Source organism: Manduca sexta, chromosome 7, assembly GCF_014839805.1.
Source record: "Manduca sexta isolate Smith_Timp_Sample1 chromosome 7, JHU_Msex_v1.0, whole genome shotgun sequence".
Lineage (NCBI taxonomy): Eukaryota > Metazoa > Arthropoda > Insecta > Lepidoptera > Sphingidae > Manduca > Manduca sexta.
In genome coordinates, this window is record NC_051121.1 from 148,254 (window position 1) to 165,362 (window position 17,109).

General features: G+C 37.5%; 2 protein-coding genes and 1 non-coding gene across 3 annotated transcripts; 2 read left to right on the top strand and 1 right to left on the bottom strand.

Annotated features, from left to right (window-relative positions):
• Positions 1-1,465: 1,465 nt before the first annotated feature.
• Positions 1,466-11,805, top strand: LOC115454744. The gene is made up of 6 exons (XR_005111961.1): positions 1,466-1,782; positions 7,049-7,108; positions 7,207-7,339; positions 10,558-10,740; positions 10,834-11,313; positions 11,392-11,805. It is a non-coding gene; the product is annotated as an uncharacterized LOC115454744 (transcript).
• On the top strand, positions 7,636-10,135 carry LOC115454706. Its single transcript, XM_037447632.1, has 2 exons — positions 7,636-7,714; positions 8,083-10,135. The coding sequence occupies exons 1-2, from the start codon at positions 7,697-7,699 to the stop codon at positions 9,112-9,114; spliced, it is 1,050 nt and encodes a 349-aa protein (XP_037303529.1). The 5' UTR covers positions 7,636-7,696; the 3' UTR covers positions 9,115-10,135.
• A 90-nt stretch (positions 11,806-11,895) lies between the features above and the next one.
• On the bottom strand, positions 11,896-16,314 carry LOC115447682 (putative nuclease HARBI1). Its single transcript, XM_037447631.1, is given in 7 exon segments — positions 11,896-12,237; positions 12,324-12,455; positions 12,458-12,595; positions 12,709-12,850; positions 12,930-13,065; positions 13,166-13,356; positions 13,475-16,314. Coding segments are annotated over 7 exon segments (1,104 nt in total). The 5' UTR covers positions 13,718-16,314; the 3' UTR covers positions 11,896-12,115.
• Positions 16,315-17,109: the final 795 nt, after the last annotated feature.

The window sequence follows — 17,109 nt, forward strand, 5'->3', positions numbered from 1 at the left end:
AATTAACAAACACAATAACACCAACTAACAATCCAATAATAACCGTAACACAAACCCTTAACTCATATACCCCAGAGCCAAAGCGTGATCTGGACAGTAGGCAACTACTGAACCTGGCAGAAATCGGAACGCCAGGAATCAGATTACGCAGTGTGGCTACTTTCATGGACAACCACAGTGAAAAACTCGGCATCATAGTGGGAGCCCGCAAGCACATCGCGATAGCGCCTGGCCTAGCTTGTCTGTTAAAGGGAAGCACATCCAGAACGAGCATGAAGCGCAAAGACTACCTAGCGCTACCGGAAATGGAATTATATCCTCGCAAATGTCGACTAGTGCGAGCACGTAACAAAACGATCGCACTACTCGAATGGAGCGACGAAGACCCATTCCGACAGGCATGTTCGGTGCTCTCTGAGATGGCAAGAGAGGGAGAACAGGCGCAAACAACACCTCGCAAAATAAGCGTGGACGCGATGGTGGTTGAGTACGAGAGAGGGAATGTCTCAGACCAACTGAGCTGCCTATATGCTTCAAAACATCATGAGGTAATAGTCTACGAAAACAGAGGTGAAAACCTTAATTACCTCATTGCAGCCAAAAAATCTGAGGCATTGCCTACGTCGGAAGCGACCGTCAAAAGCTGGTCGGAATCCCTACAGCAGAAAATTGCTGAATCCAAAGCCGAAAAAACTAACCCAAAAGGCGACGCAACACCAAGCGCCTTCATAAAAGGAGCCACTAAAATACTAAAAAATATACTAAAAATACCAACCAACACAGAAATAACACCAGACTATACCCTCCTTCCCCCTCCTAAACCCACAGAAACTTCATCTCGAAGAAATAAAACAAGAGCGGACAAAGGAGAGGTTGTCCCGCCAAAACTTCTGCCGGCCTCCGAGCCACGAAGCCACACATATAACGCCTTCCTTGAGTTTATAGCAATAACAAAAGCCACTTTGCAGGTCAATACAAACATCTGCAAAAAGATCCTGCAGGCTTACAAGTATAACAGCAAAATACTTGACGTGCTACTCAAGGAAGAAGAAGCGGCCATTTATGACAACTCCACTTCCGAGGTCATTCTGGGAAAGTTGGAGGGCCCATATATGGCGGCTTATAATGCAACCAGTGGTTTCGTGGCCTCTGAGGAGGCAGAATCGGAGCGTAAGGGCAACCCTCACTTCAACACACCACCTCAGGACTCCATTGTGGTCACTGCAAGATGCACCCGAATAATGTTGGACGACAGAATCCTGGCAATGGCAGACACCATTACAGGAAATCTGGTCGCTAACGCAGTCCCGGACAACTGTACAGTGCCTGTCTTTCAGTGGGTGAATGGAGTCCCGGGATGTGGCAAAACAACCTGGGTGGTAAATACTTCAATGCGGAAACTGACGTCATCGCCACAACAACAGTGGAAGCTGCCAGAGAACTAAAGGAGAAATTGGCGGCCCGGATGGGCAACAAAGCCAACCACAAAGTTCGGACTATAGCCTCAATTCTAGCAAATGGTTTTAGGGAAGCCAACAAATGTGGCAGACTCATCGTAGATGAGGCCCTAATGAACCATTTTGGGGCTATAGTGATGGCAGCGCGACTGTCCGGGGCGAATGACGTCACCCTCATTGGAGACATTAACCAGCTACCTTTCATAGACCGCAACAACCTCTTCGAGATGAAATACACGAGGCCAAATCTAGTAGTAAACATCACCCAGGAGTTGCTATGCACGCATCGCAACCCTCTGGATGTAGGATATGTCCTAAGTGAGGTGTACACGGGTATTTATTCCTCGAATACTCGTGTGCACTCCATAGGGATTCGATTGTCGGAAATGCAGGATATCAAAACCCTAGGCAACACCCTCTTCCTCACACACACACAGGAAGAGAAAGAGTCCCTTAACATCGAGGGATATGGCCAAGGCGAAGGATCTCGTATTCTGACAATCCACGAATCCCAAGGACTAACCTACCCCACGGTAGTCATCCTACAGACTAAAAACAAAAAACTACAAATTCACGACAGCATCTCTCTCACGCGGTGGTAGCATTGTCACGCCACACTGAGAGGTGCACATACTACACCAACATCAACGACGACGCTATTGGACGCTTCGCGACACGAGCGATTGGCGCCACTAAAAAAGCAGTCGTTGATTACAATCTTAAGATGGCTATCCGGAGTAGGGACTACGAAACCATTAACAAACTACAAAAAACTAAATAACACAACAGGCCACAAACACCCAAAACACACAAAACACCTTCCAATCCTAATTCCCCTTCAAATTAATGTTCGATATAAGTTACTATATAAGTAGTTAATATGTAAGTTAGTATGTAAGCATAAGCAGTTAAATATGTAAATACGATGCGGGAATATAATAGAAAAAAAAATTATATATAAACATACAATAACAATGAGTATGAAATAATATAATAATAATAATAATAATAAGCCCGCAGGGGCGGCTTTGTGGCGAGCCGACGGTGAGTGGCGACACCGCGTTTCCTGATTCCGTGGGGGCTAAATGAGACCCCCTGACCCTTGGCTTGCCTTAACTGGCCGGCTAGGGGTGGAAGTCGCAAGAGCTAAGAACCTCAGCTCCAGGGTGGAAGTGCTCAATCTGCGTAATAGCGATGAAACCCGCTCCGGGACGCGATAGCGACCCGCGATGGTGAAATCGGTGCACACCTCTCGACACCCTTAAGCCACCCACACCGGTGTTGCGTCCTTGGCTTACGCCACTTATGGGATGCCCATCTAGTGGAGGGCAAGTCACCGTCTGCCTTGAATACATAAGATTGAGACATTTTACTTGGCAGGCGTCCCGTTGTCTCAATCAATAGCCCAGCAACCAGTCCAGCTAGCTCTCATCCATAGACCCGGTATAATTCCTATCTTTTCTGCAATAGTCCCTGCACCTTGCAAGCGTTGTCTTTGGCTGTATTTCCTCCATAAGTACAGACAGAGAGAGTACTCGCAAAGTGTATAAACCCCAACTAGAGTAATGTATCTTAAAGGGGCCTCTACGTGTTGGATCCATGTCCCCACGCAAGCCTTCCAAAAGGACCGGCCTTGATGCCGTGATTTCCCGCAGGAAAGATACAACATAATAATAATAAAAAGAAAAAAAAATATATATATATATATATATATAACAGACCCGCAATCGCATTACAATAGTTTAGTAACAATTATAAAATAAGTTATAAAAATTACCTTCACATAAACCACAAGACGCTGTTTTTACCACGACATGTAATATAACATTATGCTAATAACAATAAAACAACTAACAAATGTATGGACCTCGAGTCCATAGTGTTGTAATTATTTCGAAAAAAAAAACTGACTTTCAAGGGAGACACATCATGGAGCTGATAAAAATATTATAAGTTTATATTGCTTCCTCAATACTCTATGAAATACAACTCACGAGCTTCAGCCATTGGACAAATCAGTAAATAAGTTTTACGAACACTACTGGGATGAGGCTGTTAAGGGCTTCTTGTATGCCACTCCTCATAGAAAATTGACAGAACCCACATTAAATCAAATATTCAGTCAAGGCTAGCTCGAGCGTATGACACACAACATAGTTAATTATTTTAAAACGAAAGGGTTTCTATCTTTTTAATCCTGAGGTGATTCCAGAAAATGCATATGCCCTATCGGTTTTATCAGATTCCTTTCGTTTACGTTCCAACTCGGGAACAGTCCAAGCAGGACTTAGTATCGGACTGTGACGCTGATAAACAAATTCCATCACATATTGCTCGCTCTTGAATTAGTGAGCAGCCCATGCACTAATCCGATTCAGAAACGAATAACCCGTCGATTCCATCAGAAAATTCATACTGTGGAGTTTGTGGGTTATCTGGTATTGGACCACTAATGCTGTATTAGTGTGTTGCCTCTATAACCCCTTTACTTGACTATCAGAAGGTTGCATAAATAAAATTCACTAGAGAAATAATAAGGTCTATATCGTTCACCACTTTTACATTTGTTACTTTAGTTACTACTTAGTACTTAGAATGTGTACGGTACCAACGGTCTAGTATGGCTTAGCGTGGCGGGTGACGGGAAACGACTGACTACGGCTGTCGGGCACACTCCCGCGCAGCTACAAAATATACGTTCAGCAAAATATAAATTCCATGCAACATACAGTGTGTCCCTACATAACATCCTTCCCAAAATTTTGCCAAAAATTATAAACATTTTTATAAAATAACAAATTGATAAACTTATAATTACAATTACACAAAGACACAATTACTGTTCTAGTATTACAAACTGCATACTTGCAATTCAGCGAACGAAACATAATACCATAATAACAACTCAGCGTCAAGCTCACATAACATTGTTTATGTATACCTATTGCATGAACTTTGTATCATCCATTGCGACATGATTGCTAAAAAAAATAAGTTTTGAATAGGTGTACCGTACACAACTTTCTTAACACTACTACGACACTTTTAAATTCTTGAATACATATAAATTACACAAAATAGAAAAAAATTGGTTTGTTTTGATACGTACGATAAATGATAAAAAAAACTAATAAGTTTCCGATTTATCACTCAACACAATATACACAACTTGTGCTTAGTGAGAGTTCCTTATAAGCTATCGAGTAACTTTACCATCGCGTAATAGTGGAGCGCCTGGGGGTTTTCACCTCGGATTAGAGTTATAGTGAATGAATTGATACGATCGATGTGGGATATTGTTTTTTAAACTATAAATTGCAATGTTTACCCAAAATTTTTTTGTGCACTCCATTTTTCATTGTTTAAACAAATTATTATAAAAATTAATGTTTGACCATATATTTTCACTTTAAACAGTATTTTTTTTATTTATATGTTAAATCTTACCTGAGTAGACATATAGGAACATTTTTCAAAGATACCTGTGTATAAAAATAGCAGTAGGGATCTCGAACAGGTAGAAAAACGTGGACGGGAGAGCGGACCGATAGCTGCTATGTACAATGAAATTTCTCGGCCAGTTTAATTATAAATGAAACGTACTCTATTGTGTACATTTTAAAAAATAAGGTAATTAATTACGACTAATGAAAAGAAAAAATATTAGTACAAAATCTGTTTATTTAAATATATTACATTGTTGTCTACATCAAATATTTTCTTCTACTTCATCTATCTGTATAATAGGTGAAGTATTGGAACAACTATTTCCGCTGCACTGTAAACATGCTACACTGCAGTATAAACCACTTTTTCTGCATCCACCAAAGCTCCACATTCCTTTTTGCAATTACAAAATAACATTTGCAATAAACTATCCGGAGCAGGTAATTGATCCATTGTTATTGGGATGTACATGTTATTGGAATACTTCCATCCCCAATTTTCAATAACTACGTCATTTCCTAGCCATATCTGAATTTGTAGGTACACTCTTTTAAAGTGCTCAAACGCTGCATCAGTTGTTGGAGGCAGTGATGACAAAAGAACACTCGTATTTTTGGCTGTTGCTTTTATGAAAGAATTGAACCTTAATGTATTTAAATCATGAGTTTTAGACGGAGCGCCATATAAACTCAAAATACATGCTACACCTGCTTACAATATATCATTGGGGTCTTCATTGATATTTTTAAATACTTTTACTGAGTCGTGTAAAGTCAGAAGATATCGATGTCTTAGTAATATTAACGGCATTGGTAGATAAAGATCGTGAAATATATTTTCTAAAACCATCCCGAGGCAAAGTTCAACAGAAGATATTTTCATCGAAATGTTTAGAAAAATCATTACCAAATTGTAAAGAACATATTCTTTTTCAATTCTTTCATAAAAGCAACAGCCAAAAATACGAGTGTTCTTTTGTCATCACTGCCTCCAACAACTGATGCAGCGTTTGAGCATCTTAAAAGAGTATACCTACAAATTCAGATATGGCTAGGAAATGACGTAGTTATTGAAAATTGGGGAAGGAAGTATTCCAATAACATGTAGATCCCAATAACAATGAATCAATTACCTGCTCCGGATAATTTATTGCAAATTTTATTTTGTATTTGCAAAAAGCTATGTGGAGCTTTGGTGGATGCAGAAAAAGTGGTTTATACTGCAGTGTAGCATGTTTACAGTGCAGCGGAAATAGTTGTTCCAATACTTCACCTATTATACAGATAGATGAAGTAGAAGAAAATATTTGATGTAGACAACAATGTAATATATTTAAATAAACAGATTTTGTACTAATATTTTTTTTTCTTTTCATTAGTCGTAATTAATTACCTTATTTTTTAAAATGTACACAATAGAGTACGTTTCATTTATAATTAAACTGGCCGAGAAATTTCATTGTACATAGCAGCTGTCGGTCCGCTCTCCCGTCCACGTTTTTCTGCCTGTTCGAGATCCCTACTGCTATTTTTATACACAGGTATCTTTGAAAAATGTTCCTATATGTCTACTCAGGTAAGATTTAACATATAAATAAAAAAAATACTGTTTAAAGTGAAAATATATGGTCGAACATTAATTTTTTATAATATTTTTTTTAAACAATAAAAAAATAGAGTGCACAAAAAAATTTGCGTAAACATTGCAATTTATAGTTTAAAAAACAATATCCCACATCGATCGTATTAATTCATTCACTATAACTCTAATCCGAGGTTTTACGGTTTTGAATGCTCCAGGCACTCCACTATAAATCGAGCAAACGCTACTCACGGTGTAACGCGACTATGTGTGAGTGCGAGTTACACACATGGTTGTCGATTCGAATAACGTTTACTCACCGTGAAGCGCGTTAGTTTTTTTTTGTTATGTTGGCAGCATCAAGTGGCTTTGTGATAAACCGATAAAATTAAATATGTATATTGTTTGCCTGTGTTATACGCAGTGTTTTTGTTCTTCCAAATTGGCCGGGTTACGGGTCGCGTCGTTTGTCAATTGTCAAGTGTTAAAACAAAGTTTGAAAGTTTGTATTGGATTTTTTGGTGTAAGGATATTTGTTAAAAACTCAAAATTTATAAATAAAGTACTAACAAAATTAAAACAAGTCAGCATCAATTTGATTTGTTAGTAACATATATGGAAGAGTAAGTAAGCTGGGTATATTATACCTAATTAATAATTGTATTATGATGGAATGGTTGAAGTGAAGTTTACGTTTGGGATTGTGTTTTTTTATTCCTAGGCATGGAGATCTCAGTAAGCGAACATCCAATGCTAGGGGTAGGATGGTGGCTATTCAAAATTGGGAGGAACTGACATCCATGCTTAACAGTGTTGGTGGTGGCGACACTAAAACAACCGAAAAGTGGAAAAAGGTACAGCAATTTTAATATTTATTTAATTATGTGGTGGTAAAGGTTTAATTATGAGTAAATATTATATAGTCTATTAATAATATTATTCATTACTGCATGTTAAAGGTGTGGAGTGACTTTAACCCTTAACCAGGCTATGGGTTGAGGTCCCCCCACATCGATTTTAGTATGTTTTTCCCAGGTTTTGGTAAATTATTTACCGCAATCTGTCAAAAACGCAAAAATAGAAATATTATCTATGGTCACATAACAAAATTTGCTTGAATCGAAACGCAAATGTCACTTTTACGGCCATTTTTTCTTTGGTCGTCCGCTCAACTGTTGTTTCTGTGGAAAGTGCGGTGAATTTTAATCGTAATGGCGGATCGGAGAAAGGTAAGTCGTACAATTTTTATATGCTGTAGAATTTGAGTTTTTCTAGTGATATGTGCATAAATTATACGTAAGCACTTGAAAAATATCATGATATAACGAAATGAAAAATGTGGGGAACCATATAACCTTAGCCTGTGAAGGAGGTGCACATTGTGCACAATTATATGCCCATTGCCTGGTGAATTATAATCTTTATTTTGTGCTAACTTTTGCCGCGGGTTTTCTTTTTTATTTATTCACTCTACAAATTATGAGGAAATTAGGTTTTGTTTTATCGAAATATAACTTGTGGGTAGTGATAAACGTGATTTGTCATCATCGATTTGTCAGTCAGCATTTACCTACTTTAGTGTATTTTTGTTATACAGGTATTAAAAAGACATCAAATTGAAAATGCGCTTCATGAGATGTTTTCGTCGGAGGACGAAAGTGACGAACATGACAATGATTATACTGATTATGTCCCAAAATCACTGAACGCAAGGTTAAACGATATTCAAGGTATGTCTAATCGACAGTTATTACTATTAGACGGCGATGCACGTCAGTCTTACGAAGAATCACCTAACGAGGAAGTTTCACCTTGTTTTGCACTGTCTGTACCATCGCCTGGCTTTCCTGAAGTGCTTGCACCCGCTGTTGATGAAGAAATAGCACCTTATGTTCCATTGTCTGCACCATTGCCTGACTTTCATATTCACCCTGAAATGTTTGCACCTGCTGTTGATGAAGAAATATCCCCTTGTGTTCCAATGTTTGCACCATTGCCTGACTTACCTACTCACCCTGAAATGCTTGCTCCTGCTGTTAACGAAGAAATGGCACCTTGCATTACAATGCCCGGACCATCTTCTGGCTTACCAGCTAATATTCCAACTTATGCTGAATTGCAGGCACGGGATAGAACATGGACTACAGATGTTGAAAATTTTGACGAGTTAAATTTCGGCAAGGAAATTGAACCTACTAAATCATATAGCTATCAAAGTCTTCCCATTGAATATTTTAGTAACTTGTTCCCTGATGAGATTTTTGAAATGATCGTCGAATACACAAATAAATACGCGAAGTTGAAACAAAGTAAATTCTGGAGCGACACCCACGTAGACGAAATAAAAGCATTCCTAGCTATAATCATTTTAATGGGAATAAATCCTCAGTCAGATATAGAGCTGTATTGGAGTGCAGATCCTTTTTATAATAACATAGAGATTAGTGGCACAATGACCTGCAAGATTCAAAAAAAATTTAGAAAATTTACATGTTTGCGACATTACAGCTCACCTGCCCCGGGATCACAAAGACCACGACAAATTGCAAAAAGTAAGACCATTACTAGATTATCTCAACAGGACTTATCAAGAAAATGCCACCAACTCGGAATTTCAATCAGTGGATGAAAGTATGATTAAATTTAAAGGGCGTGATAGTAAGAAGCAGTACATGCCAGCCAAACCCATCAAAAGAGGTTTTAAGGCATGGTTTCGTTGTGATTCTAAAACTGGTTATCTATATCAGTGTGATATTTATACAGGCAAAGACCAAACACTCAATGAGGAAGGATTAGGTTACAGAGTTGTAATGAGGAAATTTACCACGAAACACACATTTGGTTTTCGACAACTTTTTCTCCTCCTTGGCTCTCATGGAAGCTCTTCATCATAGAGGTATTTTAGCAACAGGGACAGTGCGAATGAATCGCAAAGGCCTTCCTAAAGAGCTGTGTCCACCAAAACCTAAAACACCTGAAGAACGAAGACTGGCTAAAGAGAATAAATTGGATCCGGGCGAATTCACATACCGTTTCTGTCACCCTTGTGCTGTGATCAAATGGCATGACACTAAAGAAGTTTTTGTCCTTACAACTGCAGTTAACCCAACCAAAGTGGAAGTGATCCAGAGAACTCAAAAGAACGGGCAAAAGAAAGACATGTATTGTCCCTCTGCAATCGCAGAATATAGAAGGAGTATGGGAGGTGTGGACCACTTTGACCACTATCGAAGCTCGTACTCTATTGGCCGTAGGTCAAAAAAATCCTGGTTTCGGATATTTTGGTTCTTGTTTGAGAGTGGCATTATAAACGCCTACATTTTATACAAATACAAAATCCAAATCGTAACAACATACACCGTGATTTAAGATTACGCTTAGCTAGAAGTTTGAAATCGGCACATATCTCAAACATAAAACAAAATCCGGTGGTATACAAAAACAAAAAAGGAGGTGTTTTTGGGGTACCAGACGAAATAAGATTGGCGCAAAAAGGAAGTCATTTTTTATCATTGTCTACGTACAAACGATGCAGGTTTTGTAGCACCAGAAAACAGGATAAGCGGTCAAAATACGAATGCGAAATTTGTAAAGTAACATTGTGTGTTACCCCCTGCATGAAACTGTACCACCAAAGTCAAAATGTAGCAGATGAATAAAACCTTTTTTGTCAATTCTCAATATTTTTTTATTACTGAAATAAAGAATAAGTGTCTAGATGTCATATTTTATTTGTACATTGTATTTTTCTTTCCTGAGTTCTAAAACATGATGTTCAACATTTTAGGCGATAATTTGGAATGGGAAAATCCACAGCATATTGTTTATTTTTTTATTTATTAGACCGCATTGTAAACGACTTTATATAAGAACATGAAAATGACAAACATACTTGTTTATATATATAAATATAAAAGTTACGTCTAGACAGGCAATGGGATTATGTATTCCCACATGCGTTTTTTTCAATTTTCAGCTAAATTTCTAAATATAATCGATAAAATCGCATACTACAGGTTACTACTCATATAAATCTACAAAAAGATCACTATTACTGCAGTATTTGTACGAGGCCTGGTAAAGGGTTAAAAATAATATAAAAAAGAAAGCTGCTCGATTACATAGAGCAGCTCAAGGCACTGGTGGTGGGCCTGCAGTCTTTGGAAAACTGACAAACTTGGAGCAAAGGGTTTTAAATTTAATTGGTGTGCAAGTAGCAACAGGCTTGGCAATTGCAGAGGCGGGGTTTCCACAGGTTTATAACTTAGCTTTGTTTTCTTTATGCTTTAAATAATATGTTAATTTATAACATTTGTTCAATCCTGTATTCTTAACTTTAAATTTCCAGGAAAATACGGATTTATCTAAATTTACACAGCCTCAACATGAGGTCCCCAGTGAAACTGATAGACATAAGTTGTTTGACCTCTTAGTATCAGAATTTATTAATAATTTATGTGAGATATTATGCAAATAATTTATTTTACAGTTGAATTATTGAATGAGCCTGGACCGTCCACTCAATTCACTTGTGTATCTGGGCCTCCTAGCCAGATTCAAACAAGGGATTTGCAGACTAATCAGGCTCCCTTAGGACTAAGACCAACAAAACCCAGACATCCAAGTCAAGCCCATGTGGAATCTAGACCTCCATGTCAGGCCCATGGTGAAGCTAGACCTCCAAGTCAGGCCCATGGGGAATCTAGATCTCCAAGTCAGGCCAATAGGGAATTACCCATATCTACCAGTCGTACCACAATAGATGTGCAACCATCAAGGCCTGTAGTTTCCCCGCCTTTCATTCTTATCAATGAGGAACCAATAGAGAGTAAGCAGTTCATATTTTGTATTTGTAAGAATTTAATACTTAAATAAAATAGTTATAATAACAACTTTTATTTGTCAGATGCTGAGGAATTGAATATGGATACGCCTACATTATGTTCACAACATATGTTTGCTGCATCACCACCTCAAGCTCAGCCTGCTCCATATGGACAGACAACACCTCGTCGTAGATTAAGATTTCCAAGAGGGGTTAGTAATAGACAATCGCCTCGTAGGCGCACAAGACCACAGCCCTTGCATACAGAACAGGCTGCTCAACATTTTCTAAATTCTGATGCAGAATGGAGAGCATTCAGAATACAACAGCACAAAGATTATGTGGATTTAAGGAAGGAGCAAATTAGGATTAGGGAATTAGAATTACAGACTCAGAGAGAATGGAAAGCCGTAGGGTTAAGAACATTAGAATTATTAGATAAATTAGTTAATAAGTTTTGTGGAGATTAAATGAATTTTTCAATGTAAATAGTATAGAAGAAAGTTTTTAATTTTTGTATAATAAACAACATGTAGTAATTATTTATAGATAAGTACATGATTTATTAATTAAAATATAAACAAGTTGTCTTAAATACATAGTTTTATTTTTAATACATTTCCATTGATACAAACATAATAATTTAATATAGATTGAATGACTAGCTAGCTAATAGTAAATACCTAATTAAAATATTTAAACATAGCACACTAAAATAGTTGAAATTGCAATATGTTATTAAGACTAACATTCTTAGAATAAATTTAACCATTTAAATATTACAACACTATCTGTATAATTATTTTTATCGGTGCAATCTTCTAATTAATTGGTCTCTCAGTAGTCTTCCCCTGATAAGATCTGTAGTTAATCTACTATCTGTCTCCCTAATTATGATCTCATGGGTTTGATCATCATTCTCCAATCCTACAAATAAATAAATATATTAGTACTATGTAATAAACATGATAGTTACAGGATTGAGTAGTTTTTTTGTTTTCATTGATCCATACCTAGGACTTCTTCCTCTTCCATTGTTCCAAAATTAATACCTATGTTATGCAACACACAACATGCCTGTATAATTTGAGCACATTTTAATGGCTTGTAATGCAGAGTTCTGTCCTTTTTTAAACATCGCCATCGTTTTTTAGTCTTCCAAATGTGTTCTAAATTACAACTCTAGCTTGCATGTGCTTTGTGTTGTAATTGGACTCTAAAGAGTTGGGAGCAGCATCTAAAATTGGAGTCATCAACCATGGCTGTTGTGGATATCCAGAGTCACCTAAAATAAAGTATTATTTAGTAGATTAGACCATTTTGTATAGTTCTGCTTAGTATTCAGAGCATAATTCTGTGTTGAGATGTTATTAGATTGTAGGTAATAAAAATGATTACCTAAAAGCCAGACTGTTTCCCCGTTTTGGTGCAATGTCTGCATGTAGTTGTTTACATCACTATTTTCCCAAATAAATGAGTCGTGATTTGCCCCTCCAAATTTCGCATTTACATTTATTATTCTATACTCATCATCACACACCTATAAACAATAATAGGTAATTTAGTGATTGTTACAAATTGGTTACCAATAAAAAGATGTTCAAACAATTTTTATTTACCATTTGCACATTAAGTGAATGGTAGTGCTTACGGCAATAGTACCAATGTTCCTCTGCTTTAGGTGGTGCAAATATTTTAAAATGACTGCAATCAATGCATCCAATAATCCCAGGCACATGATATTTGGTAAAAAATCTGAAATAAATAAATATTGTATTGTGACATATATAACTTTGTGGTTAAAATATTGTAGTACTTATCAATTATTTAAATTATATTTTATTATAAAACCAACCTTTGACTTATTGCTTGTCTTGCAGTTGGTGTGTTAGGAAACTGTATGTATTTGTGTATGATATTTTTGTGTGTCAGGGCCTTAGTTACCTCTTCAATATAGACACTACACATTTTTTGCGAAACATTTTTTGCTACTCCCACGGGTCTCTGGTAAGATCCCGTTGCAAAGAAAAATAGTGCTGTAAGGAACTACAATAATAGACAACATTTACACTAGATTTTGAAGATTAGAAATACACAAGTAGATTGATCTATATACTTACTTACATATTCTAAATGCGATATTAAAACATATAAGTACCCATACCTTTACTTCCAATGTAACTCGTTGAGAAGATTTTAAATTAGTTAAGCGTCTTAACTCATTGCATAAAAATTTAAATTCCCTCTTGGAAAGGCGATACCTTTTTCTAAATTCAGTATCCGTGAGATTATTTAGTGGATTGTAAGCACTGCGGGCCCTTGCACGAAGTTTAGAACTGTTATTCCGTTCATCTTGTGCCCCAGCACTCGAAAGCATCCTCCAAGCAAAAAAAAAGCGTGATGCCATTTCTTTTTCAACTTTCCAAGTCCGCTATCACAAATTTCTTATAAAGTACAACGTTTTACAATTCACTCTCACTGTAAAAACTTATGTGAATAACTTTACCACCGCGTAAGTGAAAACTTAACCATTCGAACTGTCAAACGTCAAAAATTTGTAACTCGCACTCGCAAAAGCGCTGATCACGCGCGTTAATTTGCTCGCTCGTTCATATATTCGATCGTCGCTATCGACTGTGTAACATAAACAAATCTCGCACTCACAAATTATGTTTTACATTTATGACACTAGGCGGCGCTGATCAAATACCATACAATAACACGTTTACTTTAACGCGATCGACGCGTTAAAAAAACTCGCACTAAGCACAAACTATCTCACTATACTTCAGTAGGTTGGCTGCTGCTGCTGCTGCGGTGTGGACTGTGTACCCTTACGACGGGTCGCTCTAGTCCAGCGCTGGCTACCACTTGTTTCTCAACCAACCTTTAGCGGTTTTTAAACATTGCCGCCGTAGAGTAAACAAAATGATGCACATTAGTAAAATTACGCCAACCAGTGATGTAATTGCTAAATAGTCTAACTTGGATTCTACTCTAGTTTGATTGTCTATGGCTTGAGCTTGGACTACAACCTTGTTGCTATCCTCAATTTTACTTTGTCCCCATCCCATGATGAATGCTAATAAATTCAGACTTTTGTGAAAAACTAATAATCAAAACGAAATGAATAAATTTCTGCTGTGAGTACCGCTTTATACTTTCATCCAAACAAAAATTAAATGTCATTGCTAATGATTTTTCGTACGTTTACAATGTTCTGTGCCAAATGCAAATTTCGCAATACCTAAATTCTAATAATATAAACCAAATAAAAAGTACGTGATCTGCAACACGTGCGCTTGAAAAAAAACAATTTTACGAATGCTAATGTTTACTTTAACACGAATATGGTTACAAAAATAAACTGTAAAACACAATATAACATATATTCTCATAGCTTTATAAAAACGAAAATTTTAAGGAAATATGAACATAAAAAATATAAAATGTAAAAAATGTTCATGTAAAAAAAAATTATAAATTTGTATGATGTATAAATATGAATTAATTCATCCATACTTCTAGAAAACAGAAACCTTCCCAGCTGCTTAGGCGTATGCGTGACCTGGCGCGAGCAAAAATACCGGTCGACACACTGCGTATCTTATGGCAGAATCACCTTCGGTCGGCAGCGAGAGCAGTGTTGTCGGTATCCGACACAAAGAATTTAGATAGTTTGGCGGTCACCGCAGACACCGTTATGGAAGCCACACGACCCATGCAAGTGGCAGAAGTAGACCTACAGACAGGTACAAACACAAGAGTAGCAGAGTTGTCCAAATTAAGTACGAGATTGGAAAACATAGAGAAAAAACAAGGAGAACAGCCTAGCAGAAGTCACTATCAATGTCAGTGCGGAAGACGGGGGAGAAGCTTTTCACGGAATCGTTATTATGGAGGACGTCGCTCAACATCGCGTGGAACCAACAGGCGTACACCGAATGATCCAGATTGGTTGTGTACATACCACTTCAGATACAAGAAGAAAGCTCGCAAATGTATTCAACCGTGCGCGTGGAAGAAGAAGTCGGAAAACTAGGTGGAGTGTAAGTCGTGGCGGAGACTCGCACTGTCCAGCCATCTCACCGCCTCAGCGTCACAGATTCCAACACAGGTCTACGTTTAGGTGCAGATTTTTTGAACGAATTTGGATTATTAGTCGACTTAAAGTCTAGGAAACTTGTTGATAATGTAACAAACTTAAAAGTATGCATGCATCGGTAATTAATTCCAGGGAATCCGCTGTGAAGACAGTAGACGAAAATCATCCATATCATGAAATATTATGCAAGTACCCTGATATTACTAGGCCTATTAATTTTAAAGAACCGTCTAAACACAATGTGTGCCATCATATAGAGACGAAGGGACCACCCGTATTTGCCAGAGCTAGACCTTTACCACCTGATAGATACAAAAAAGCGAAAGACGAATTTAGGATTACGCAGGAGTTAGGGATCCGTCGGCCTTCGAAAAGCCCATGGGCCAGTCCATTACATATTGTACCCAAGAAAAATGGGGAAATAAGACCTTGTGGGGACTATAGACGGCTCAATTCTATCACAAAACCCGACAGATACCCAATCCCTAGAATTCTGGATTTCACTTACATGTTGTCGGGAAAAAAAGTGTTTTCGGAGACTAGATGTAAATTGAGCATATCATTACATTCCGGTAGCCGAAAAAGATATTGAGAAAACTGCCATTATAACACCATTCGGTCTTTTTGAATTCCCTAGAATGACTTTTGGTATGCGAAATGCCGCGCAAACATTTAAAAAATTCATGGCTATAGTTTTTCAAGATCTAGACTTTGTATTCACGTTTGTAGATGATGTATTGATTAGTAGTTTAACAGAGGAAGAGCACAAGGAACACCTGGAAACAGTTTTTAAGAGGCTCAACGAGTACGGAATCACTATTAACATCCCAAAGTGCATAATGATTTCTTATGTTTACGCGAATGTTAGACATTGAAATAAAACTAAAAACTATTTAAGGGATTTTATCGCGGTTTTTTATATTATTATTTTCTCCCGACGTTTCGAAGACTTTGCAGCCTTTTTTTTAATTTCAATAGCCTCGCGAATCATCCTAGACAGGAATCGGTGTTCTTTGGCAAGGATTTGTGGCTTGTCTAATCGCAAATAATGATTGGAGCCTCCTTCAGAATGTTCAGCGACTGCAGACTTCGTAGAGCGTCGGTGTTTCACGTCAGCTATATGTTCTTTTACGCGAGTCCCTATATTTCTTTTTGTTTGTCCTATATAAGAGAGGCCACAGTTGCAGTCTATCTTGTATAACTGCAAGAACCGGGTGTATACAAGATAGACTGTACTCAAGACACTGTACAAGATACAAGATAGACTCAAGACACTGTCAGCTCATTCTGCGTAGATCGGACCGTCAACAGTTAAAAATTTTAAAAAGTTGTATATTTGAAAAATGTAGGTAGATATTGTAACTTTGACTTTACGGATGAACAACACCTCAGTCCCCCCCGTGACCATGAAGGCTGCAAAGTCTTCGAAACGTCGGGAGAAAATAATAATATAAAAAACCGCGATAAAATCCGTTAAATAGTTTTTAGTTTTATTTCAATCCCAAAGTGCAGTTTGGGTAAGTCTAGCATAGAATTTTTAGGCTATGAGGTGACGACAGATGGCATTAAATCTCTAAAGGAGAAAGTTAAAGCAATAGCTGCGTATCCCAGACCGGAGACAGTGCAGGACCTCCGGCGTTTTTAGGTATGGTAAATTTTTATCGTTCTCATATACTTAACGCAGTAGAGTATCA